Source organism: Pempheris klunzingeri, chromosome 20 (genome assembly GCF_042242105.1).
Source record: "Pempheris klunzingeri isolate RE-2024b chromosome 20, fPemKlu1.hap1, whole genome shotgun sequence".
Classification (NCBI taxonomy): Eukaryota; Metazoa; Chordata; class Actinopteri; order Acropomatiformes; family Pempheridae; genus Pempheris; species Pempheris klunzingeri.
The window spans coordinates 14,210,680-14,235,932 of record NC_092031.1 but is presented as its reverse complement, the minus strand read 5'-3'; the positions used below and the strand labels follow the sequence as shown (position 1 = coordinate 14,235,932).

Genomic DNA, 25,253 nt, shown 5'->3' with positions numbered 1-25,253 from the left:
CACAAAAGCTGCATGAGGATGATGACAGCAGCTTGTGACTGGGAGGGACTTGAACTTAACCGGGAGGCGCACACGTTTACGCACAAAAGAGAGGCAGAGAGTAATGCAGGGATGTGGGGAAAGTTTACAGCCAGCAGTAGAATAAAAACAGATATGATGAAAAGTTAACTGGGTAACCAAGTGAAACAAGTTTAATGAATAAACACAACAGAACAGAAGACAGATACACAGTATTACAAAGCATATGAAGGAAGAACATGGAAATGAGCGCAGTGGGAAAGGAGTCAGACCCTCTCAAGCTACAATTAACATCTCACACATGAATCATCTCATTCATCAGCCTCCTGTCACTCTTCGCCCATGGCTGTCTTGATGATATCGGCTCTTCTCAATTTGGCTGCCTCTTCAAACTTGGTGATGGCCTCGTTACAGGATTTGTTCTGCGAGCGGAGGAAATGAGATCTGGATCAGAAATGATGCCAAGGTGCTCTCACAGGAGCTCACAAACATTTCGCAAGCATTACTCTCGTTGTGCAATAAGCTCTTTTTTCAGACGTGCGAGTAAACTGGATGATGATGGGGAAATGATGTTGGGAGCTACATGGTTTTATCAACTGATTACATTATGTATATGAGTAGTTTGACAGTTGGAGTCGGCTGAAGAACGTACAATGAGGAACTTGTGCCTCTCCTTCTGTAGTTTGAAGAACTCCTCTACTGTCAGCTCCTCTACTTTCTTCTTCAGGGCGATGAAGTGGCAGGATGGTGAATGAGATTTGTGCTCTTTTCTGGAAACAAAACAAAGGAGGGATGAGCGTCTAATTTAGACGATTGTGTGCAAATTATTCACACACACATCTGGAAAGAACGAACATTGTACCACGCAAAATGGACACGAGAATCACTGCACTCTTTTTTCTTCATCATCCACAGACAACAATTATTTGGGAAAGGTTTCTGCATGGAGCAAACAGTCTGTGTTTCCAACACAAGTCTTCCCAGCTGGTTTAAACTAACACTAAATAATACACAGCCTATTGTCAAGGTCAGCAGCGGTGACAATTTCACAGAAACTCAAGCCGAAATGTTCTCAAACTTACAGAGAATCCAAATAGTCTGTGCCTGAAGTGCTGCTGCATCAGTCAAAAATATTGAAAAATTACATAACTGGACGAGGAGGAAAATCTTGTGGATTATAAGAACATAAGTGGTAAACTTAACTAGAAATGGAACAGCGGTCACAAGCAAACTCTCACAAACATCTAATGAAAGTACATGTACAACATTTTCAACTACAAACATTAATGTTGAAAGTCCATGCTTTTTTTTTTTTTTTTTTTAACAGTACAGTACTTCAGTTATTCTGTCAAATTGATTTATCACTACAACTCTCAAAAATAGAAGATTTTATTACCAAACTGTCAAAGAGGGGAAAATGTCCCCAGGTCAAGTGAGTCGCCTCAAAATGTGTGTGTGTGTGTGTGAGAATCATTTTGTGCTATTTAAGGCAGAGGTTTGTCAAAGACATTCCATTGATTTAACACAAAAAACATCAGTTTATTAGACTGCAAATACTACAAATGTTTAACAGAATGTCTGTGTTAAAAACTGGTGGCGTTTGAAAGATGAGGCTGTTTACCAGGCACATCATGGGACATTACAGGATCCAGTGATTTTGAAGCTTGACCCGTGATAAGAAAAAAAAAAAAAGGCCTCGGTATATACAAAATTTGGCAATTCTTTGTTGAATCTGTCTCTTGCAAGCCACCTAACTTGAAGAGAATGCAATATCAAACAATTACTGATAATTTCTTTTATCATATGCACACTATAAACTACAATATCTGCTTTAACAATTTTATCATATAATTTGTTTTTATAGCTCTGTAGTGAGCCATTTGTCTTTTTACCCCATTGAATGACATTACATTTGTTGCTACACCATTCTATTTCTCTAGGGCATTAAGACTAATGAGATGAACTTAAATCAATAAGGAAACGAGGCTGCGCTAATCTCCGGTCCTTTTATTTGTATTTCTGACCCATGAGCTGAGTAATGTGGTTATCTTACACTGGGTCATCCTCTGGCTCCCAGCCCTCCAGCTCTTTGAGGCAGAAGAAACACATGGCGATGTCTGGGCTGTTGTCTGAAGGGGTGTGAATGAAGCCAGCTTTGGCCATCTGGAGAAACAAACCACCAGACAGACAACATTAAAAAAAAAAAAAAAGCTGTTTCTAACCATTGCAGCTCTAATGCTGAAATGGTCATTTGACGAGGTAAGACACAACAACTTTAGCGGTCCATTAATCTTTTATTAACAAGCAGAAATCTCCACAACTGCAACAAAAAAAACCAACAAATTAACTGATTAGTTGATCCACAGATAATTAATTGGCAACTATTTCAATAATCAATTAATTGTTTCTTTGATTTTCTGAGTAAAAACCCAAAACACTGAGATTCCAGGTTTCACATGTGAGGAATTGGTGCTTTTCTGTGTTTTAAATCACTGTAAACTGAATGTCTTCAGTCAGACAAAACAACACTTGAAGATGTCACCTTGGGCTCTGGGCCATTGTGATGGACATTTTCTGTTATATTGTGGGCATACTGATCAATGGAGAAAATAATTGTCAGATTAATCAATTATGAAAATAATGATTAGACGCAGCCCTAAAAATGTCCATTGTTGGCTGCTCTTTCCTGCTCTGAATTATTGTAAATAAAATATTTTTAGGTTTATGGACTATTTGACAAAACAAGATGCTTTGAAGACATCGCATTAGACCCTGGAATATTGTGTCTGGCCCTTTCCCACTATTTTCTTAAAATATGAACTAAATGGTTTATCAGACTTGGAAACATTATTTAGAAACTATTCAACATGCATACATTATGAAAGAAACTCCCTGACTTAACCCAATCATGTGTCTGAGCTTCAAGATATGCTGGTAATCGTTGCCAATCACGGTAACAGTATCCACAATACTTGCTTTGTCAGTTTACTTCAAATAAGAGCGACCTTTAGTTCCGTTATTCGACCACAGCACTTTTAATATTTAAAAGCAAAAGCCTCACTGCTTAAAGCTAACTTCAGTCCTGACGTTTGAATCTTTGTGACAGCTCAACACTGAATTAAAGTATTTAAACCCTGAAGTGCTCATCTCCTAGCGGTAAACCTACAGCTAAACTCACACATGAAGTTACAGCACATTTAGTTTGAATGTTAGTGGTTTTCTTGCTTTAGAGCTAATTGTTGTTATGTTAGCTTGCTAGTGCTAACAGTAGCACAAGCCAACCGTTTAAACGTTCACTCACGTTCTCCGGAGTACACGAGCAGTCTTCGTCAAACGGCCACCCCTCGAAAGTTTTCAGCCTGTTCTCATAAGAATACATTTTGACATCTTCTTCGTTCAGTGGTTCCATTGTATTTAACACTAAAATACGTGTCAATAACTTTGCCTTAACCGGTTTGTTAAACCACCTAAAAACACCGAGCGAAAGGGCGTTTTCAAATTTCGGTGAGTGTTGGCTTCGACGGTTTTGATTGGTTGATGCGGACCAATAGCGTCACGGATTTTCTTCTTCGTGGATCTTAAACATGAAGTGTACAAGTACGCCACCCAGTGTCCTCTGCTGTGTGCCCTACTACTGGCGCTAAACTAAAACAAAAACACAAATTAATACTCATTAAAACGTGTTTTTGGAGAAAGATAAACCACAGTCCTCTTCCGCTCTTCTGTCCCCTTCCATGAGTCCAATCGACTTTTAAACACCTAACTCACACTTGCCGTCTGGCATCATACTTCCGCTTATTTTTCATGGGTAATGTAGTTCTTTCCGGTTTTTATCGAAAACACCGCGCGCAGAACTTTGTCAGCGCTCATGTCCTGTCAACAACCGATTTAGGATGGCCTCGTCCAATTTTGCCACAAACTTTCACTTTTAAACACCCGTCACTCATCTGAAAGTATCAACAGTGTGCCTAACGTTACATAGGCGGGATGCTCGGTTTCTTCTTCGGCGGTGTTGTGACTATGGAAGGACGGTGTGCTGTTGAGACTTGGGCAGAGTTTGGCTTTTCAGGAACACCGTGCACATCCAGGGTCAAGTGTGGTGTTGGGACAAATGTGCTCTTCTGCACTGGCAGCGATGAGGTGTCTGTGTTCAGCACTCAGGAGAGAAGAATCATAGTAAGTAGTGTAAATACTGAAGCTACATCAGGAACCCACACTGCAGAGCTCCACTCTGGGCTGCTCTGGTGCAAAGTTAACCCTGTGGTCATCTCTTCTGTGTTATGTTGTTTGCAGGCTGTGCTCAAGTTTCCTGGTCCTGTGAGTGACCTGATTCAGAGTCATGACAAGCAGCTCCTCTATGTAGCCAGCAGGAGCGGAGTTTATTGTGTCAGTTTACAGTTTCTGCTATCCAGGTATGAAGCTTAGCACAGGTGATCCAATTTTATTGCATCCACAGATAGATCAAGCTCCTCAATAATTGCTCATTTCATGTATGACATTTGTTGAATTCAGTGTCTCCTACTTATGTGACCTTTTACCTCTGCAGATCTCAAAGCTCCCCAGCTGATGCATTGTTCCATCCAGCTGAGGTGAAAATCTCCTCTGAGTCTCTTGTTGTTGAAGAGGAAGGAGTGTTATCACTGCTCCTCGTCGGCTCTGTGCTCCTGACTCTTTCCCAGAGAGACACGTCCTGGATGTTGATTCTGCACAATTCTCCTAAACAGTCAGTGTCCAGCCGCTGGGGGATGCTCAGGTCATTCAGTCTGCCGCTGGACTCAACTGTTGTACACACAGGAACGAGGAGAAGGCCTGTGCTGATTTGTGTTCATTCTATTGATTCAGCACCACCGCCTTCCTCCTCCACCTCCTCATCTGAGGCGGCTTTAACTGACGACCACTTCCACCTGGAGCCGGTCCTCTTCAAACTTCTCTTTGGGATCGACGCCGCCCTCGCCAAATCACCGGTTATCCTTTGTGGCCTGCCAGACGGGTGTCTGTGCTTCCTCCCTCTGCATCTCCCAGGATCACGGCTCCGAGTCCTCCATAGCCTGGAGCAGCCAGTCGTATTTGTTGGAGCGTCTGTTGTCATAGAAACGTGCCCGGGATATGCACAGTGTTTGGTGGCAGTGGGTGAACTGGGGAGAGTAGTGCTGATGAAAACGGACAGGGGAGGACCAGACAGAGGGGACAACATAGCTGGCTTTATTGAGAGATGCGTACCGGGGCCTGTGATGTGTGGCTGTGTGGATAAAAAGTATCTTTACTACAGCACCGGGTCAGACCTGCTGGTCCTGAATCTCTCAGAGGGATCATCTAGGAGCGAAAGCCAAGAACGAGTTGAGGAAACATCCAGTAAGATCTCTGCCCCCCAAAGCCCCATCAGTTTAAATGTGTGTAGAGTCATTGCCTTGGCTGAGCCTGCATGCGGCACTGCAGGTAAGCAGAGCGTAGAAGTGTTGTCTGTGCAAATGTCTGCCATAGAATGATTTCCTGCCTTCAGTTCATAGCACGACTGTAGAAATGTGTGTGAGTTAGGCAGACAGCGACTGTTTTGGAAACCTTTAAGTGTGTTCAAGCGCATCTGAGTCGGCTGCTGAACGGCAACTTTTTTTGAATGCAAAATCACCAAATAAAAGTGATATAAAGGTTCACAGTGATTGATGGTCGGCTGTCATGCAGTAGTGGAAATATTAGAAACTGATAAGACTGAGAGATCTGTGTGTTTTTCTTAACTATGGAAATCGCTCTCACATGCCAGGTGGAGTTCAGCTGCTGGGTCTGACAGGCAGAGGGCAGCTCCAGAGGATTACCTTACCTCAGGGGGGAGAGGATGCAACATCGCCTAAGGTGCCCTCCACACAGGTGGGCCGCAGCGTCAGGGACCTCCTGTCTGCTATTGGGGATGTTTGTGAAAGGTAAAGCCAACATGATTCCTGTTAACACTGAAGGCTCAGTCTGCATTTATTGTAGTTGACATTATCTTTATATAATCAGGATTGTTCTTGCTTTCCTTCAGAGCTTCAGCACTGAAAACTGCCATCAAATCCAAAAACCAAATTCTAAGGCACCTGAATCAGGTGCTTAACATCAGCTTCCTGCTGATAGACTCTACAAATAGTGAACAGCATCTTCCCGTCCAGGAGAAACCAATCAGATGTCATGCCACGACCAGCTGGAGCAGATTACTTCAAACAGACTCCCTGAACCTGATTTGTGTCCTGGATAATTCAAGTCCTTATGTTTTGGAACGAGGCTGGACACTGAGCATCGCTGTATTTCCTCTGTCCTGCTCTCCGAGGGCGGGAGGGGAAAGCTCCTCCACAGTTTTTTCATTCCCGTTCCACAACCTGCATCCAGGGGAAACATTAGAAGTCACACTTCCACTAGCAGCTGCAGGCGACACACCCTTCCCGGTGACGGTGAGCTGCTCCCTCGTCTTCTCACTCTCAAGCCTCCTGGGAGAAGAGGCGGCAAACGTTTCTGGCTCAAGTAGTTGCATCAGTTTGCCCTTGAACACGCTGACGGTGGACGGGTTGCACGCCCTGCGGGTGAACAGCCCTGTAACCACCCACAACAAGGCCACATCTCATTGCAGAGACACCAGAACAGATGCTGTTCAAGCTTTTTTAAGCTCATGCAGGACTGGGTGCAGTGGGAGAGGGGAGGGAGGGGGAGAGAGCGTTTCAAAGCAGCAAGAGCTGTATTCAGCATGTATACGGGTGTCAGCAGAGCTGCTGAGGGAAACACTGGTGTCGAGAAGCTCAGATCTGGAACCTCCTCAACACGTGTGTGTTTCTCTGCTGGAATGGCTGATGTCTGATGATCCTGGAGGAGTGAAGACGGCACACAGAGGCGACAAGTTTTCACTCAGCAGCTCTGTGGTCCATGCTCGAGCTCCAAACGGACACATGGTCAAACTGATGGCTAAAGAGGTGAAGAATGATCTAATGTTATTTAGACTCAAGTGTACCCTGTGTTGTTATATCTTGTATTATTGGAATAAAACAGTTCTCCTTGTGCTCCCCAGGTGGAGAGCATGAAGACGGAGGAGTCCATGACCACAGTGGACGTTCAGGTTGAGAGCTCGTCTGTAGCAGCAGTGTGTGAACTCCACCATGCTGTGCTGCGCCGGCTACAGGTACAAATACACACACACACACACACACACTGTGGGCTGTCCAGCATTTTCAGAGACACTTACAGTAGGTTGAGCTTTATCTGACATTTGCGCAACTTAAAGTTAAGCTTTGATTTGCCACGACGAAAAAGTGCACACAAACTGTCTGGTGCAAACTACAGATTGAAAAAGGGGGCAAGGAGAGGAAGGAAACTCTGTTGGTTATTAAAGAGCAAAACTGATGTCAAGGTTGATATTTCTTTTCTTCCTCCTTCTGTTGAAAGTCAGTTTTCATTGGTTACTGAAAATGGTAGCATCCTCAGCCTTTCACGTACTTCAGGATAATGGAGAGACTAAGTCTGCTCCGTTCCTCTACACAGACTCTGTTGCTGAGGGCTCCTGAGAGGGCGGCTTCCACAAAGAGGATCCAGAGTTTAGGTTTAAGACAGGCACTGCAGCGGGCTGAGGTAAGACTTATGCGTGCTTCATTGTGTCCATTAGAGCTGCAAGTTTTGGCTCTTCTTATTACCTAATCGTCTGTGTTTTTTTTTTTGTAATCAGTTACATGAACAATTAGCGACAGCCAAGAAAAATCCTTGTTATTCCATTTCCAGTAACATGACGGGAAGAAAAGTAATTGAATCTAATGGCTGGAGAAACTCTGAGCACTAACCTTTTGGTATTTTTATTATATACACTAAATTGCTTTTCCAGTAAATCCAGACCACAGGGAGGCACCCAGTATCTTTTTGTCTTCGATTGTATTTAAATCTAAAGCATCTCTGTGTATTTACTTCTTGAACTCTTTTGTCTCTCCTCCTCCTTCTCTCTTGTCAGCGCCTGTTGCAGCAGATCCAGCAAAGTCGAATCTCAGCTGCCCTCGGCGCGGGCGTGTCCACAGAGCAGACGACCCGATCTCGTCTCAGCGTTTACAGAGAACTCAGAGAAAACCCTCTCTTTATAATTTAATGATTTATCCGGCCGAGCATGCACAGCTGCCCTCGGCCTCGTTCGGTGTTACGTAACCTGTCTTTGCAGCTGCCTGAAAAATAATGCTCACCGCTACCGTTTACTACTCCACAAAAAGAAGAATTTAAAGATGATCTTATTTTGATGTACAAGAGTGATTATTTAGTTCCAGTCACATAACAATAAATTAAGTCAAGATCTAGTGTATTTCTGTGGACCTGTCGTGGTTCTTCTCACGAATCTCATCATTTCCCATGATGTGTTCTACAGCTCTGATAACAGTGGTCACCCAGGTTATCACTGGTGAAGGTCTGACCTGTAGGTGTAACAGTGATGCAGGACCTGATGTCTTGTATCTCAGATGGGCTTGGCTTTAGAGTTCTCTATCTCTCTCTATCTATATATATCTGTATATATCTATATCTATATCTATATATATATATATTTTTTTTAAACCAATTTTCATTTATTTTATTTGACATAAAGTTTAGCATAGACAATATACATAAATGCTTTGCTGCTCGACCACTACTGACCTGTGTTATCTGAGTCTTGTGATCAGTGCGACCTGTTAATCTCAACAAAAACTCTGTTGCTGTGACACTGAACTCAGAACCTCAGCGTAACTGTTTTATGAGTACTGCATGCTGACCAATTGTGCTGCTGGAGCCTGTTCAGGTTCTTTATTCACTACTGAATAAGTGATTTAAAAATGTTGGCTAGTTAGTATAATGTGATCACAGAGTTTAAAGAGAATTTTGTTTTAGTTTGAACATCAGTGTCACACACACTGTCATTAGTCATTGAATAATCAGTCAGCACCTTATATCATCATTGACTTACTTTCCTTCAGGGGTAAACTCTGCTGCTCCAGGTGAGGCTTGAACTCAACCACAGCATCACTCTGCAGGTTAAGTCCTGACTGATTGGCCCACTGGAGCCTGTCGAATTTGAAATATTCCTGGAATTTTTGACTGATTACTTTGGCCAGTTTTTCTGATGTCATCAAAATCAGAGGCCTGATTAGGCAACAAGTGAAAACGCCCATGAGGAGGAACTATGGCAGGCTGTTGGAGGGGGCTTAGCACTTTGCTGCGGTTTAGAACGGCTAAAGCATTTGGATGTATTAAACATACATATAAGACATACAGGATAAACAAAAGACATATATGTATATAAGTTTTCTGGTGTATGCATGCATCAGGCACGCCATCTTTATTGGACCGTGTAGGTGCCATCTTGGGGTCCATTATAATACATCCAGCTGAACCAGAACTTGCAGGGATTTAAAATGTGGCTGTGTGAAACTGGTCATGACTGCTAACTGCAGCTAAGCTGAAGCTAAACCAGATATGCAACGATGTTACCTCAGGAGGTGTTTCAGAGGAACTGAACATCATAATGGTCAGTCTGACAGTTGTTCATAAAGTGGGAGCTGTTGTTCCCCTTGCTTTTGGGCCACCAAGTGAATATGAAAATGTGAGAGAGCGTGAACATTAACCATCTAAACCATGACTAGAAGGAGAGGGTGACAGCTGCTTTAGTCGAAGAAGCATCGAGGTGTGAGCTGCTGGTGCCAAAAGCAGCAGCAGGCCCTGACTTGTGGAGACTCTCAGGTGAAGCCTCTGCTTCCTGTACAGACAACGGGGGATCCATGAAACAACCAATCTCAGCAGAACCAGACGATGAAGAAAGAATGATGCTCCAGTGGTAAGAATCTTCCCTCCTCAACAAAGTCAGACATTAACTTTATCACATTAGTAATAATATCCAATCAACTTTTGATACTTTGGGTACATTCTGCTGCTGATACTTTTACTTTGGTAAATTGTAAATGTAGGATTTTTACTTTCAGTGAAGGTTTTTATGTTGCGGTTAAAAAACATCTTGTTCTACCATTGGACAGTGTGCTGTTAGTCCACTATGACTGTTTTGAGACTGATTTCCTCCTCCTACGTATCCACGTAGCGATCATGATGCAGGAGGACGGTCACCAAAACATCCCAATGAATTATTTACCTGTCAGCCACAGACTGACAGACAGACTCTCAGATAAGTTTGGCCATGTTTCCTGAATTCACGGTAAAATTATTAAAGCAACACATAACCAGCCAATAAGGGGTATTTTGTATCTTTATGTTCATAAAAGAAAGAAGATATGTAGAAAAAAACACATATCAGAAGCACAAATGAAAAGTCCACTCATGTCAAGTTGCAGGTCGGACGGATCCTAATGGTGATGCTACCATGTACATGAGTCTTGGCTACAGTCTTCTACTGTTTCTACAGGTGACTACTGGAAACCCAATCATTCTTACCCATTAATAAACATCCCCAGACTGCAGCTTCACACTCGTGACTTGAAGTGGTGACCTCATTTGCGAGGGTGTCTGTCTCAAATGAGTGAAAAGTGTCACCACAACATCTGTATCCCCACTTTGTCGCCTTGCTGTCAGGTGGTAGAAAGGCTGCGAAGACGAAGGCAAGGACAGAGGGGATGCTGGGAAAAGACAGAGCTGTGTGTGTCAGTACTGAAAGGAGGTTCAGCTTCAAATGCTCATTGGAGAAACAATCTAAAAGAACAACACAAAAACTCTAATGTTCATTCACACAAATGGTCTGGTTTTTCAGTATCAACCAGTGACGCAAAACATTGTTCACTTCATCAAGCCTTTCCTTGGCTCAGCTCCTCTTCTCCCCCTGAATGAGTCTGTGAGCTGTCTGCTGGGACCTCTCTGCAGCAGGAAGGAGGAGAGGAAGTGGGATGAAATCAGTACAGGTTGTAACTCGTCACTGTCTGAGTCTTTCACCTCGAACTGCCACAGATTTTAAGTGTAGACGAAGCCTTGATGCCGGCCCTTAATTGGTGAATAGCATCTGATCAAGTCAGGTGTCAGGTTAGGACTAATGTTGGATCGTGTTAATACTCCCACAGGGCCGAGCTGCTCAGGCTGAGTCCGTCTCCCTTCAGCGTGCCTCCCTGGTCTCCACGCAGGTATTTGCCGTTCTTGCCACGGATGGCGAGGCGACCATGCTCCAGAAGCTCCAGAGAGAAATCTTCAGGGACCTCGCCGTCCGAGCACACCAGGCCAGCGCTGTTCACATACCAGAACCGGCCATCCACCCCTGCAGGATTTAAAGGGTAAACACACCAAAGTCAGACAGCGTAGAAATCTGCTGTGTTTAAGCTGGTCTTTAAATCAAACTGACAATTCACGTGACAGGATTTACTTTATTATTTACTTTTATTTTGGGTTTGTCTTGCACATGTGATGATTTGTTTCAGAGATGGGACAAAAAAAAAAAGCAGGAATCAGTCTTGTTTGAGTGTGCACACCCTGACCTTTAATATGGTAGGCCCCATTACTGAACTGCAGGTTGAAAATGTCATAGACTGATCTGCTGGCGTCCAGCGTGTTGGAGTTCTTGTGGTGGCAGATGAATCCGTTCTCTCCTCTCAGGATCAGCATGGGTCGGTTGATGAGCTTCAAAGTGAGCTGTTCGTCCTCACCTGACAAAAGGAACACAAAACACAGCACAGGGAACACAAGAGAAGTCAGAGGCAGGGTTTGACTGAGGACGTACATTAGTGAAGACAGAGGAGGAGCAGAACAAAGCCTGAAATGGCCTCTTACCTACGGAGTCACTGACAGCCAGCAGCTGGCCGTTCTTCTTAGTGCAGATGTATTTTCCATTGTTAGCTTTCAGTGCCACTTTGTGGCCAAGCCACTCCACTGCAAACATGGTGTTCGCTGACCTGTTGTTGTGCATCACAAGAAAAAACTGAAACATTCATCGCCTCTAAGTGCTTTTGGAAATATTGTGATAAGACAATATTTAACTTAACATAACTATAGATTCTATAAAATCAGATGTGCAGAGATATCCTTATGTGGCTGAGCTCTTTAAACCAGTAATTTATCACTATGTGCCATTATTTGACATGCATTCAAATGGCGTGCAAGCAGTTGTCTCTATTTTCACTCTTTTAGTTTTAGTTGTCAGTCATTTCTGTTTTTTAATAGATTTATATATTAAGTCTATGGCTAACCTGCATTGTTGCAGGATTCCTTACATTAATATCTGCCATTGTGTTGTGAAATTCACCTTATTTCTTATATGGCATTCATGACGATTTGCATTTATAACTTATGAACTCAGGAGTCAAAGCTGTATGTGGAAGGCTGCATATGATTAAAGGAGAACAATAATGTAAAAGTGAGGTATCAATAATAACATACTGTCATGGTGCAGAACAGTTCCTTTGGTAAACAAATAGCTGTGATTATAAATGTAGAAATGACACATACAATTGATGATAAATTCATTTTCTGTCTGCACAGTTGATATGAAAGCATTCACTCACACTTCAGTGGCAGTACTCTGGATGCCTCCGTGGGCCACCAGAGCCCAGTAGTTCCCCTGGCTGGTGCGGAACGTGCACTTCCTGGTTTCCTTGTCTATTTCCATCTGAAACGTCTCCGTGTCTGTCTCATCCTCCTGATTGGCCGCGAGGCTTACACCTGGGAGGGGCATAGCAAGCACAGCACGTCCTGTCATTGACACTTGAGCATGAAAACTTGACGACTAGTTCAGTGTCTGGAGAAGTCCATCCATTCAGTGCTGCTCACAGGTTTTATTAATGGTCACTTCCCATTTGTGATATAACATTTAAGACTAAAGCACAGACGCAGGTTTAGTGGGGGGGGGGCTTTTTCACATCAGCTTCCGGTCAGTCTCAGCTTAGCCTATTGCTTTTGTACAATTAAAATATGGTAAGAAAAGTATTCCCTCTTCTAATCAAGGGGTCTTCCAGATCAAAACGGTAGCAGTTTTTTTTTTTTTTGCGCAATGGTCTGCTGACAAGCGGGGAACACGCAAGGCCTTCCACGGTGCATGGAGCTCCTCTGAGAAACATTTCTTGCATGTTCTCATAGTAGAAATACTTGGCTTGGACGTTAATACCAATTTATCACCATAACACGTGAAAGTTGGGGAGAAACAAAAAGTCTCAATGCTGTAGTACTGTTGTTATAGTGCTGAGCATTGAACTTAAGGCAGCATCAAAATGTCAGTTCACAAAATGCATCTGATTGTGTTGAAAATGCGTAACTCTACAGACCTCCTTTTCCTCTGTGGATCCTCAGTGACAAGCCAAAAACCCAACAAAGCAGTTTGGGAAAACCTCGACACAGCAGCTTGCTAATCAGGTTGTATTGTTATGTTTAGCTTGGCCCAGCATGAAAGGGTTGGTAATCACGTCTGATCCTGGGATGTTAGGCTATTTTTCAGGTGGATCCATCTTAAACTGATATGACGTGCCAAGCATATACCTTCCTGAGGGTAAATACATTTTCACTGACTGTGTTTGTGGATGCATGTACGGACAGAGTAATCTGTAAATAAAAAAGATATACTGAATATCTCCATGCAGGCAAATCTCACACAGACGAGCTATCAGACGTTACATGTGTAGAATGCATGTTTCTCACAGTAATAGGTGTCATCGGCTATACTGAGATACTGAGATAGCACTCTGACTGTGAAGCTCAGCAACAATTACACTGAAACTACTTAACAACCATACAGAACTGACACCTTTGGTTGACAGACATTTTATAGAAACCACTTAGACACCATTTGCTTTAGCATTTTCATTGCAAATACTTGAAATGGTGTGGTGAGAATGACAAATGCAGGGACATGGCATCTCTCGCTGTCTGCTTTGACTGGTGGTTTGGCTTCCAGGAGCAAACAAGCAGTTTTACTGTTAACCTCTATGTCAGAAGCCTTTGTGATGTACAGGCCCTGACATTAAAACAGGTCAAATATTTTCAGCTATTAGTACTATGAGAAATGTTGGCTGAGAAGAAAACGATTGTTCTTCGCCACCAAGAGACAGATTGCAAAGAGCTAAATCCCTCATTAGATGCATCCCAGAATATCCGCAATATATTAATCCTTTAACAATGCTGACCTCACCTACCTCTATCAACTACAGCTCTCTTCTCTGGTCATACTTCTCTACCTTCCTCCCTTCCCCCATCTCTCCCCCCTTTTACCACTGACCCCCTCAACCCCCACCATCATCCCACCTCCAGCCCTGCCTATCTGCCCTCCTCACAGCGGGGCTCTGATATAATCAGCTTTCAAGTGCTCCCTGTCCAATCCCTCAATCCTCTCAATAAAAGAATAAAGGAAAAACAGGAAAAGACCAGAGGATTTTATGGCCGACACTTAGCAGGATGTTCAGATAATTACTACCCCTCTCAACCCTCAAGCTAATGGAGCTATGGATGATCAAACATACAGAAAACATGCCAATAAATTGCAAATTGTAAATGCATTACATTTTAAGTATGCTTATGTATCAAGGGGGTGTTTTTCTTTAACCATTAAGAGCTGTGCTCTACTTGATAGTGCCTTAAAAAGAGATACAGAAAAAAACATTTAATCTTCCAGAACTATCCAACAAGGGTTGTACAGAATGATACTGTTGAATTAGAATTTAATATGACCATAGAATGTTTCAGGCCTTCTCAAATAAAGTTACTCTCTCCTCATGAACAGAATATGTCTATCTGACCTCCACAGACGTGGCTTCTTCTGTATTGTTTTGTGAAGAAGATAGACAGAATGTACCAGACGGACCTTGATTGTAATAATTTTGTTGTGCTAATCATATTCTAAAGTTATGATTAGAGATACACGCCTACGCAAACAACATCCACAAGTGTTTGAATATTATATGATCACACCAGGGATGCACTATCTGTGACGCACACACTGAAATGGCCAGTTAGAGACAGTCACGTATAGTACTCGGTCCAGCCAACCCTTTAAAAAGCATATGCATGAAAGAGTCGGGGCTCACTGCCAGAGGTCCATGAGGCCTCTGTCACTCCGAGCCCAGCGCTGTATGTACTTTACCTGTGACTTCTGTGACTGGAATAAAACTGCTATTGGGAACTGCAGAACTCTCCGGCTGAAATCCTCGGACTGTCAATAAAAGAACCGGGAGAATCTAACAATACAACAAAGCTGGATGAGAGTGAATTTGAATCTAACAGTCAAGACCAACCACACTAATGATGCTTTGATCTCATGCTAACGTAGGCATGCTAATGTCCTTAATAGATGAACAAATCTTCAATGCCACCTTTACCATCTGAATTACTATACTGAATCAGCGTTGTTGCTGAACGAATCACTTGCTTTAAGCAAGTTACACTCTTGTTAAAAAGCTCGGGAGTGTTTTTCAAACATTCCTACATAACTCGGATCGTTAGCGACCTGCCATTTCTTTAATGCAGATGAGGTCGTATATTAAAATCATATTGCTTGTAAACTTTTCTGAAACCAAAGACTTTTAGAGCATCCATCAGTTTCTTTTCTACATCCTCGGCCACAACAGCTGAAGGCCAAGTTTTTCCAGGAAAGTGCGACACTTGTGAAATCATTTGGCTTCCCAAGTTGGATATTTGGCGAGGAAAACTGCTTGCATGTTTATGACAGCAAGGCTGAGGCAGTTGAAGTAACTAGACTGTGTGAGGTTCATCAGTCCAAGCTGGATGGTGTTTTAACTGTTGTCCCACTCAGAGCTCATGCCGACTCAGCTGGCTTCGTCGTTCTCATGCTCCAGTTCTGCTTTTAAATAACCCAATTCAGAAACTCTTTCTCAGGAACAGAGCTTCTGTCATTAAAAGCTGAACATTCAGACACTGCACGTCATGTTATTGTGACAGTAAGCTAATATAACAAATGTTTTTATCATTGTTTTTATGCATAGTAACAATGAGACAACAGCGCCACCATGAGTCCAAACAGGAAAGCACAGCATTAGATGCTGCTTGTATAATAAAAATATAATAAAAAAATATAAAATTCTTACAAGTGTCAGGTCTCTATTGATGTTAAAGCATTCAACTATGCTTTTATCGTTACTGACATTTTTTAAAAATGAATAGTTTCAGGGGTACCAGGGACTTGAGTGCTTAGTGAAATAAAATGAATTGCTAAAATTATTTGCTAAATACTCAAGTCATTATTTAAGGTTTGAAAAGACAGAAACAATCATGATGTGTCACAAATACTTGGCTGCTGATTTTTTAAACCTTATGTGCAGGGTTTGTATAGTTTTGTCCTGAACTGAACGTAACAGCTTGAACAAGCGTCAGACTGGAAGTTGAATGTTATAACACTATGAACCATCTTGTGTTCACCAACTGTTGCACCTACTGAAGGATGTTTGAGCCGTATGGAAGAGTACTAGGACCAAGTATATTGTATTCATTTTGCAATTTGTGAATAAAGTCAAACTCACTATTGTGAAGTAAGTTGACATGTTGCAACTTTATTCTCAACATTTTGACTTTATTATTGAAATACAAAAAATAAAATAAAAATAAATGACTAAAAAAATGAATGAAAATAAAAACAATGCCTGGCCCTAATATTCTTCCATAGAGCTGTGGCATGATCATAGTCAGTGAGTTGAAATCTTAAAACTTAAATGAAACAAAATTATTCAAATCAACACTGATTTCTGATTTCCACTTGATGATTTCCCACAACATTTAGATTTTTTTAGCAGGTATGATATTTTAGATTAAGAATTATACCTATTGATGGCTTTAGACCTTTTAATGGGGATTGTTCCAGTAGTTGTTGAGATATTTCTGTCAGGTGGAACAACTGACAGAGCAACAGTGCCATCCCTAGAGCCATGCTGCTAACATGCCTAAAAGCACCACAAGACAAAGGTTTGCATGTCCTAATTGGGTTTTCTCCTTCGTTTTATGGTGATGTGTTCTTCGGGTTCACCGTGATACGCTGCAGCAAGTGGTTTGAAGCTGCTGAGGGATGCATGCATATAAATTACATCTGCATAATCCAACACAGATGCACATACACATGCCAGTTTGAGGGGCCTGGTTACAGTACAGTTTTATCATAGGAAAAAAACCCTACAATTTCAACTACATTTTTATACCAATTGTTCCACCCTAGCTCATGGCTGATGACAGTGTGAACCCCATCTGTTTTGGAATTCTTTTGAGGCATGTTGGTTTAATTTGATATGTGACCGTAGATACAGACTGCAGAAGAGAGAAAGGGGATGACATACTATAAAGATGTCATGGTCACTGAGCTACCGGGACACTTTAATCATCTTATTCACACCCGATGAACTAGTTATCATGAGGTCTTACAATTGGTTAAATTATCATTGATCTTAAGTGCATTTGAAGCATACATTTCTGCCCCTCTACTCCGCACCTATGCCTGGGGGCCCATCACTCTCATTCTCTCTCATCCTGACTCAATGTCATGCTTTGTCTACCTATTCCATGTGTCCATTTCACACTAATTCAACCCAGAAATGATCCTCCGACAGGGCTCAGCTGGGACCTCACAGCCGCTATCTGATAGATGAGAGGAGAGGAGACAGAGGAAGGGGAGAAGGGTGGAGGAAGAGAAAGAAACAGAGAACAGGGGGAGAACGAGATTAGAGATGCTGAAATCCAAGCCAGCAATCTGAGGATATCAATAGCTGTGTTGATGACCATCTTTGACACAGCAGTTGGTCAAGCATACGAAATAAGATGTTGTCAACATCGCCATGATCACTGATAAACTATGCAGCATAGAGTCCTCGTCAGGACACTCGCCGGGGCATCTGCACAGACACATTTTGGATCAGACCCCAGATCCAGCTCCACTTTCTGGTGTTGTCCTACCTGCAGCCTGCAAGTGGAGCAGGCCTAACTAATCCATCAGCGATAGATGGCTCTGACATCTATTATTAATGGTAAGCTGATGCCACTATCCCCCTGTTCCTTATTTTCCTCTTTCTCCAAATCCTTCATCCTTCACAACTGCATTTCAGTTGTTTTTTTTTATTTCAGTCTATTCTTTTTTTTCTCTCTAATATGTTCTTGGTGTGTGTGTGTGTGTGTGTGTGTGCGTGCGTGCGCGCATCATGGATGTATTTGTGTGCATGTGCACATGTGTGTTAATGGAAAGTTTGTGTCTTTCCACTATCATCTCTTTTTCACTTTCAGGGCAGAGTGGACCACTTAGACTTGAGGAACAAAGGGAGGTGATTAGAGACATGATGACAGATCTACGTGACATCTTAACACACACACACACACACACACACACACACACACACTGCAGGCAATAAATAACAACTCAGGATAGACAGAAAATACTGCATCCCATTGCTGTCTACAAAACCTCTCTTTAACACTCCTTATGTAAATTCATGCTCAACCTCATAACAGCTGACCCTCTTTCATTACTAACCCATTTACTGCGTTTGTACTGGCTTTAAAATAGATGGCCAACATGACTCCTCTGCACTAAATGGAGCAGAAACAAAGGTGTTAATTTATGTGTAAAGGCAGGTGACATTAGGGGGGATGAAGAGCCCACCTGTCTCCTCACATGCTCCTATTGTCCTAATTTCCTTTGAGAGTTGTGTCCTCCCTTCTCTGCTCTCCATTTCCCTTCTCCTTTAATCATCATGTTGGACCCAGAGAGGGTAACAGAAGGTAACACAAGGTGTACTTACCCAAGTACTGAAGAATTTTGAGGTACAAGCATGTAAGGATTTTTCATCCTGTACTTTTGTGCCACTTTTATTCCCACTTAACAATTCAAGCTTTGTTGTTGTTTGTTGCAAACTGTCATCCATCCTCATTTACTCGTTCAGTGTTACCACACTGCAAGCAACACAATGAGCAAATTGCTGGAAAGTTTGGAAAGGCGGCTGATGTATTCCACAGCCATTTAACAAACTTGTCCACTGATGAGAAAAGTTGGCAGTTCACTAGCCAGCCTGGTGTGAATGCAAGCCTCAGTGGTTCCTAAACAGGTGGAGTCATTTAAAACTGAAAAGCCATAACAGCGAAAAATATATGATGATGAGAAAAATCTTGTACCTCGTCATATGTGGCTAAAAGTAGCATGTTGAACAGTTTGTTTCCTACATTTTCAGCAGCACACCAGCCTTGACTCTGATGTGCAGGGAGATGGGGTGGCATGTTAGAGTAGCAGGTTAGAGCAGGACTCGGAGGGCAGAAGCTTTGGCCCCAGGTGAGAGGCAGCTTGGGTTTCTGAAAGCAGACTCCCCCTTGCCTTCCAGGAACAGGGGCCAACTTCATCAATAATTCAAAACACCACCTCACCACTCGCCGCAGCAGGATGGTATGGTTGTGTGTGGGCGAGTGTGTCGGAGACAGATAAAGCTTTTGTTTGTGCAGAACAAGTGTAGGGAGAGAGAGAGAGAGAGAGAAAGAAAGAGAGACGGACAGTAACGGAAAAATGTGTGCATGCTGTAAGTATTTCTGTCTGTGTTTATATTTATACATGAAGCTACTCTGTATACTGTACATGTGTGTTTTATCCTGCACCATATCTCTCCTTCCCTTTAACCAATCTGTTTACAGTGCTCACAGTTGTTTGGTTTCTGCCTGAAGCTCCTTCTGCTACCCAGGAACAATGTCCACGGAGAGATTCAGTTACAGCGCCCAGGGCTGATGTAATTTGACCCTGCAGACAAGAATCTGCAGCCTGTGGATGGGTGTCATGGCCGAGTATGCTGACAAGTACTGTTGGTGTATGCTAATCCACCCCAAATCCAGTTTTAAATCAGACCAGCAAACCGTTTCAACCATCAGCAACTGAATGCTTGGCAAGTCCTTCTAGTGCACTTCTGGTTAGTTGAAACGTTACCCTCACAATTACAAATGTTCTAGTTTTTACTCCGATCAAAGAAATTTAGCCCTGTTTTTGAGAAAAAAAAAAGGAAAGCATTGATGCCTATGTGGAGCAGGTGTAATCCATCAGTATAAGAGTGTGGTGTCATGCCTGCATGCTGATCAAATAACGCACTCCAACAGCCCTGCCGCAAGTCCGAAGAGTAAATACATAATACAGTATATAACTGTATATTACTGTACAGCATATAGGTTACAAGCAGCTGTGTCAGCAAGTCCAAGGGGCAAAAGTGAAGAGTGTTAACACTATTACCCAACAAAGCCAGGTGGTACGTTTGACATGGAATGAAAAAGGACTTTTAAAAAGATTGCTGTTTGCTATGGTGTTTGCTCCATTTCATAACGGGGTATCCACCATTAAAGGAACACAACACGTTCTCAGACGACATTCATTTTCAGCACAACGTTAAAGCTCTTAATTGGTGTCGAGAAATCTGTTTCTGTAGTTATTCCCAACATTGGTGTGCAATATATATGTTATTTCACCAAATTGCTCACTACTTTAAGACTTAGAACCAACAGTAGACTAACCTAAATCAATTGCAGCTCTAAAACGAATGGCGTATTCGTCTCAGGTCACCCAGATGAGACTGATAGTGTCCCATATCAGCCTCATCTATCTTGTTTTCCTGGAAAGATGCTACTCCCCAATGTGATATCGATGCATGTTGATGTGCAGACTACATTACCCATAATTACAATGCATCTCTTATCAGCTGTCAATCACTAGAGAGTGGCCGAACCATGCCTAATCAGCATGTCCACAAGTTAATTCACTTCCTGTGAATTGTAAGCTCAGTTTTCTGGGGGCGTATCAGTGTACAGTATGTACTGTATATAGGCTAGTAGTAGTAACCGTAGTAGTTGTAGTATTTGTTGCACCGCTGCTTCATTATGTATGTGTGTAGGTCAGTGTGTGTCAGCTAAAAGCTCATGTGACCACCAACAGGGGCACATAAGGTCAGTCTTCTTCCATTTAATTAGACATTTAGTATTCTGTAGAAGACTAGGAAGCTGAAGGAGTTTGTGCAAGAATGCACTGCTTCAGATTTGTGACAGTATCATCTCCTGCTGATATGTTTGTGTTTTCCTACCTTGTCGTATGGAGACATATCGCCCATTGGCTGCCATCAGAACAACCTGTGGGTGGCTCTCCTCTAGGTCAAACAGTTCATCTTTGCCCGGCTTGGAGCACCGTCCAGACCTCAGGGTGCCTGTAGGCCCCATGGGAGACAAATACTTTCCCTCACAGTCTTTAAAGGCCAGCTTCCCACACTTCAGCTCCAGCGTGTACGCAGTAGCTCTCCCGCTCTGCGTCATGAGCTTCCCATCGTTGCTTAGGAAGCGGCTGTCGCAGGTCTTCAGGCAGTACTTCCCCTCCACGTAGACAAGGGTCAGGAGGGATGCCACACCCCAGGGAATGTTCACATCCACAGCGATTTCCCCATCCTCCATAGAGAGGTGGGCGTAACGCTTGCGGGCCACAGATAGTAGGTTGGCCTGTGGATGAAGAGCCAGGTGTACTGCCCAAAGCTCAGCATCTGTGATTACCTGAGCAAAGCAGGACAGGTAATCCCGAGAGCCACCGAAGAAGCGGAGGTGCTGCTCAGACTGCAGGGCCCAGCGACCATCTGATTGAGCCACGATGAGGAAGCGGCAGTCTGAATTGTGACCATCAGCCTCACAAGTAACTTTGCCGTCCTTGTCAGAAGCCAGGTATCGTCCCAGGTGGCTGCGCAGGTAGACCACCTGGGTGTCCTGAGAGTCTTGCTCTAGCGTCCATATCTGCTTCTTCTTCAGGCTGGGTGCTGACGCATTCACCTGACAGACAAGAAAATGTTCCAACAAGGAGCATGAAGGCTTTTCATCCTTACTCTCATAATCTATGCACAACAAACCTGGCAATTTAATGCCTGTAGCATCTGCCTAATAGACTATCCTGTACACCTCTATGTCACCAACAATCATGCACATATGTTACAGTTCTTCTTCTACTTTGGCATGTTTGTACCTTGAAGCCAAAGGCCTCAGCAGTGAGGTAGCGACCCTCATGGTTGATTAGACCAAACTGCAACTTTAAGGGACGGTTCCCATTAGCAGGCATCTTCACCTGTGGATCCAGGAAAGTGAGACACAGAGGGAGACCAAAGGGGTGAGACGAGTTAGGAATGGGGGTAAGAATGGGAAAGGAGAAAGAAAGTAGCAGGAGTGAGGGATATGCCTAAAAAAATGGGGAAATATGGGGTTTTTTAAGAGATGAGGAGTAAGGACGGAGATGAAGTCATGGAGAATGATGAAATGAGAGTCCTAAACACAGGAAATCAAGTCATTAAGGTACAGTATATAAAGCACTCCCAAGACCACAAATTCCTTCCCCCGCCCATGGCTTCATTATACATTTTTCCAGCTACAGCCTCCTAATATACTTACTGCGGTTTTGTGGCTTCCCCTTTGCAGATTCTGCGGCTCTAATTCCAGCTCCCAGATTTAAGAGGGTTCTTTGACAAATCGCTCTCTTGTAATTCTTTCTCTCTCCCCTTCTCTAGCAGGCTCTCACTTCTGTTAAACGGGTCTCCCGGCTCCCCTCCACCACCACCTCTCCTCACCCTAATCAGGTTAGAGGCACCAAAGACTTGAGTCAACCTTGATCTCTCTTTAGTCCGGGGTACGGCATCAACCTCTCTTTCTCTGTAGACTAATTTTGCTGTGGACTGCTTATCTCCTCTTCTGCAGTCGAGCCTCTACCTCCCTCTCTCTTGTCCAGCCGCACTCCTGCTCTTGCTTGACTTGTTATTCACCCTGAAGGCTCACTCACCTGGTCTCTCCTGACTAGCTCTCCCTGGGGTTTTGCTTTTGCCCCTCCTTTGGCTCCTTTGCCTTCTATTTTTGGATCACATCGAACACTCAGACTCTCTCCTTCACCTTCCTTGAAGTGCGGGTTCCTCGTTTGTCAGATGAAAGTTTGATCAGTGAAGAAGAACATCCTCAGTGGTCCTGCAAATTCTATGGTGTGGCAGTGACGGACTCCTTCACTCGTTCCCTAAACATAAGCCGTCCATCACAACTGAACTCAACAACAAAGGGTGCTTGCCTCTGTAATCTTAAGCCTCTCTCTGTCGCTTTTTCCTCCCATCCTCTCCTTCTCTCTCCCTGCCTTTCTCTAACCTGCCATGTGTATAATCCTGCCTTTCTCTGGCTCTGCGCTTTATTCTGAGCTCTGCACTTCGCCTCTTTCTGTGACACATAAAGACAGGTAAGTAGAAACAATGCACACACACATACACACACACACAGTGCTGGGTAACCAGAGCACTCCCCATGCCTTTGGGGTAGTTGCCTGAGTGCGTCTCCACTTACTTGTCTTTGCTGGGGGTTTAGTTACACATCTTCTCTGATTGCAAACTCTCTGGGTCAGTCCTAATGGGAAATGTGTCCAAGAGACCGAGGGAGTCAGACTTTACATCTGAATTTGGGAGATGAGCAAAGGGAAAGGAGATGGCTGGTGTTGTAAAGGCAACAATAATAAGCTAATCAACATATGGGCTTTTGAGTGAATGTGTGTGTGCAGCAAGTGTGCCTGCGCACGTGTGTGTGTGTGTGTGTGCGTGAGTAATCAACCTTGCCAATCAGCCTATTATAAGACTTCTTTGCAGAGTAAACAGACGTGTCTGTTCCTGAATCCATCTAATCCTCCACCCAATCATCCCAACCTGGCTAATCTATCAGCACTACCCCTCCCCTCTCCCTTAACACACACACACACACACACACACACACACACACACACAAGCTCCCCCTTCTGCTTGTCAATGGCCATAAACATACACATAGACTCACTGACCCATAGCAACATACATTTCATCACCGCACTCACACACACAAACACGCACACACAAGGGTCAGAGGAGGGTCCCAGGGTTCATAGTAAACACCACCCACCCAGAGATTTACTCCTCCTGACCCAGACTTGAACTGCTGCGCTTTACACAAAATGTGATAAACAATGCGTGTCACACACACACACACACACACACAATAACATTCACACACACAAACAGAAACTGAAGGGCATGAGGGCTCTAATTGAGTGTGTGAACAACAAACAGACGGACATCCCACATTTGTGAGATGCTGACTTGAGATCTTCTTCCCTGTTTTGAAGTCTGAAATAACAGTAAGTAATAGCACCGACACAGGTAGTGTACTTCCCCACAGTAAGTAAAATGTATGTAGTAAGCAGATTTCAAAATTACCTTTCCAAGTGTCTTAATCCCATAAAAATGATCACTGTTACTGTCACAATATTTAAACAGGAAACATGCAACTGCTTCAAAATCTCCTAAAACCAATAGCGGGATCAGACATGAATCCAGTTTGTGGCTGTGGTTGTTTTTGTCAGTGTTACTTTACTGACATGAATTCTAATTCTAGTTTCATCAGATGCTGTGATACCATATGCACTGACTAATTTGGTCTCTTTTTAATGATTACAATTCACAAGTAATGTTTTTCACAACAAAATGCAATGCAGAGTTTCAAAGGCCCAGATGTGTGTGTCATGTTTATCAGTGGCCAAATAATAATGGAGCATGTTTATTAAAACGTAGACTCTTCAAATTAGTGTAGAAATTTGACTGTTAATATCTAAATGTAAATATTTAAGGACACTCTGATTGGTCAATATATGATATACCAACTATACTACAGGTTCATGTACGACATAAATCTGACTTACTTCACACATTCATAATGTTTCACACGCACTCCATCAAGTCCATCAGGGCAAAAACATTTGAAAAACTGTCTAGTCTACCCTTCTGTTCATAAAAACATTTAATGATGTGGACAAATCACTTCAACATAAACATTTGCTCTGCTTCTCCCCTCAGACGAGCCATCTGATCTCCTATTGGTAAGAGGAGCTGCAGCGTGTGTGTGTGTGTGTGTTTGTGTGTGTGTGTGTGTGTGTGTGTGTGTGTGTGTGTGTGTGTGTGTGTGTATGTGTGTGCGCGTGCAAGAACTCAACACTCCTTATCTTTAAAATAACGCAAATTAATTGGAAATCAGATCCTCACATTTGCATACTTAAAATCCTCCTCAAAGAGACATCCTCATTCTCTCCCTCTGTCTTTCTTTTATTAAATAAATACAAATACACACACAAACATGCACGCATACTTACACACTTCCACACACACACACACACACACATAGAAAACACTGCAGACAGACAGTAGGAGAAAAAAGGAGGCAGGAGGAAGAGACAGACACATTGCTCACAAATCAAAAAAGTCATATACTGTTATTGTTATCAGTGCTATTATTTTCATTACTATCACTATTATCACTATTACTGTACTTCC

General features: G+C 43.0%; 3 protein-coding genes across 3 annotated transcripts; 1 reads left to right on the top strand and 2 right to left on the bottom strand.

Moving 5' to 3' along the window:
• Nucleotides 1-164: 164 nt before the first annotated feature.
• Nucleotides 165-3,504, bottom strand: birc5a (baculoviral IAP repeat containing 5a). The gene is made up of 4 exons (XM_070852140.1): nt 3,320-3,504; nt 2,072-2,181; nt 671-788; nt 165-440 (listed from the first exon to the last, which is right to left on the bottom strand). The coding sequence occupies exons 1-4, from the start codon at nt 3,425-3,427 to the stop codon at nt 348-350; spliced, it is 429 nt and encodes a 142-aa protein (XP_070708241.1). The 5' UTR covers nt 3,428-3,504; the 3' UTR covers nt 165-347.
• Nucleotides 3,505-3,901: 397 nt separating this feature from the next.
• Nucleotides 3,902-8,297, top strand: faap100 (FA core complex associated protein 100). Its single transcript, XM_070851973.1, has 8 exons — nt 3,902-4,194; nt 4,312-4,430; nt 4,565-5,454; nt 5,777-5,933; nt 6,035-6,950; nt 7,046-7,156; nt 7,516-7,602; nt 7,973-8,297. The coding sequence occupies exons 1-8, from the start codon at nt 4,006-4,008 to the stop codon at nt 8,102-8,104; spliced, it is 2,601 nt and encodes an 866-aa protein (XP_070708074.1). The 5' UTR covers nt 3,902-4,005; the 3' UTR covers nt 8,105-8,297.
• A 2,727-nt stretch (nt 8,298-11,024) lies between these two features.
• On the bottom strand, nt 11,025-21,994 carry fscn2b (fascin actin-bundling protein 2b, retinal). The gene is made up of 6 exons (XM_070852310.1): nt 21,902-21,994; nt 20,985-21,711; nt 12,471-12,627; nt 11,740-11,861; nt 11,448-11,615; nt 11,025-11,230 (listed from the first exon to the last, which is right to left on the bottom strand). Exons 1-6 carry the CDS (start codon nt 21,992-21,994, stop codon nt 11,025-11,027), a joined length of 1,473 nt encoding a protein of 490 aa, XP_070708411.1.
• Between the last annotated feature and the right edge of the window lie 3,259 nt (nt 21,995-25,253).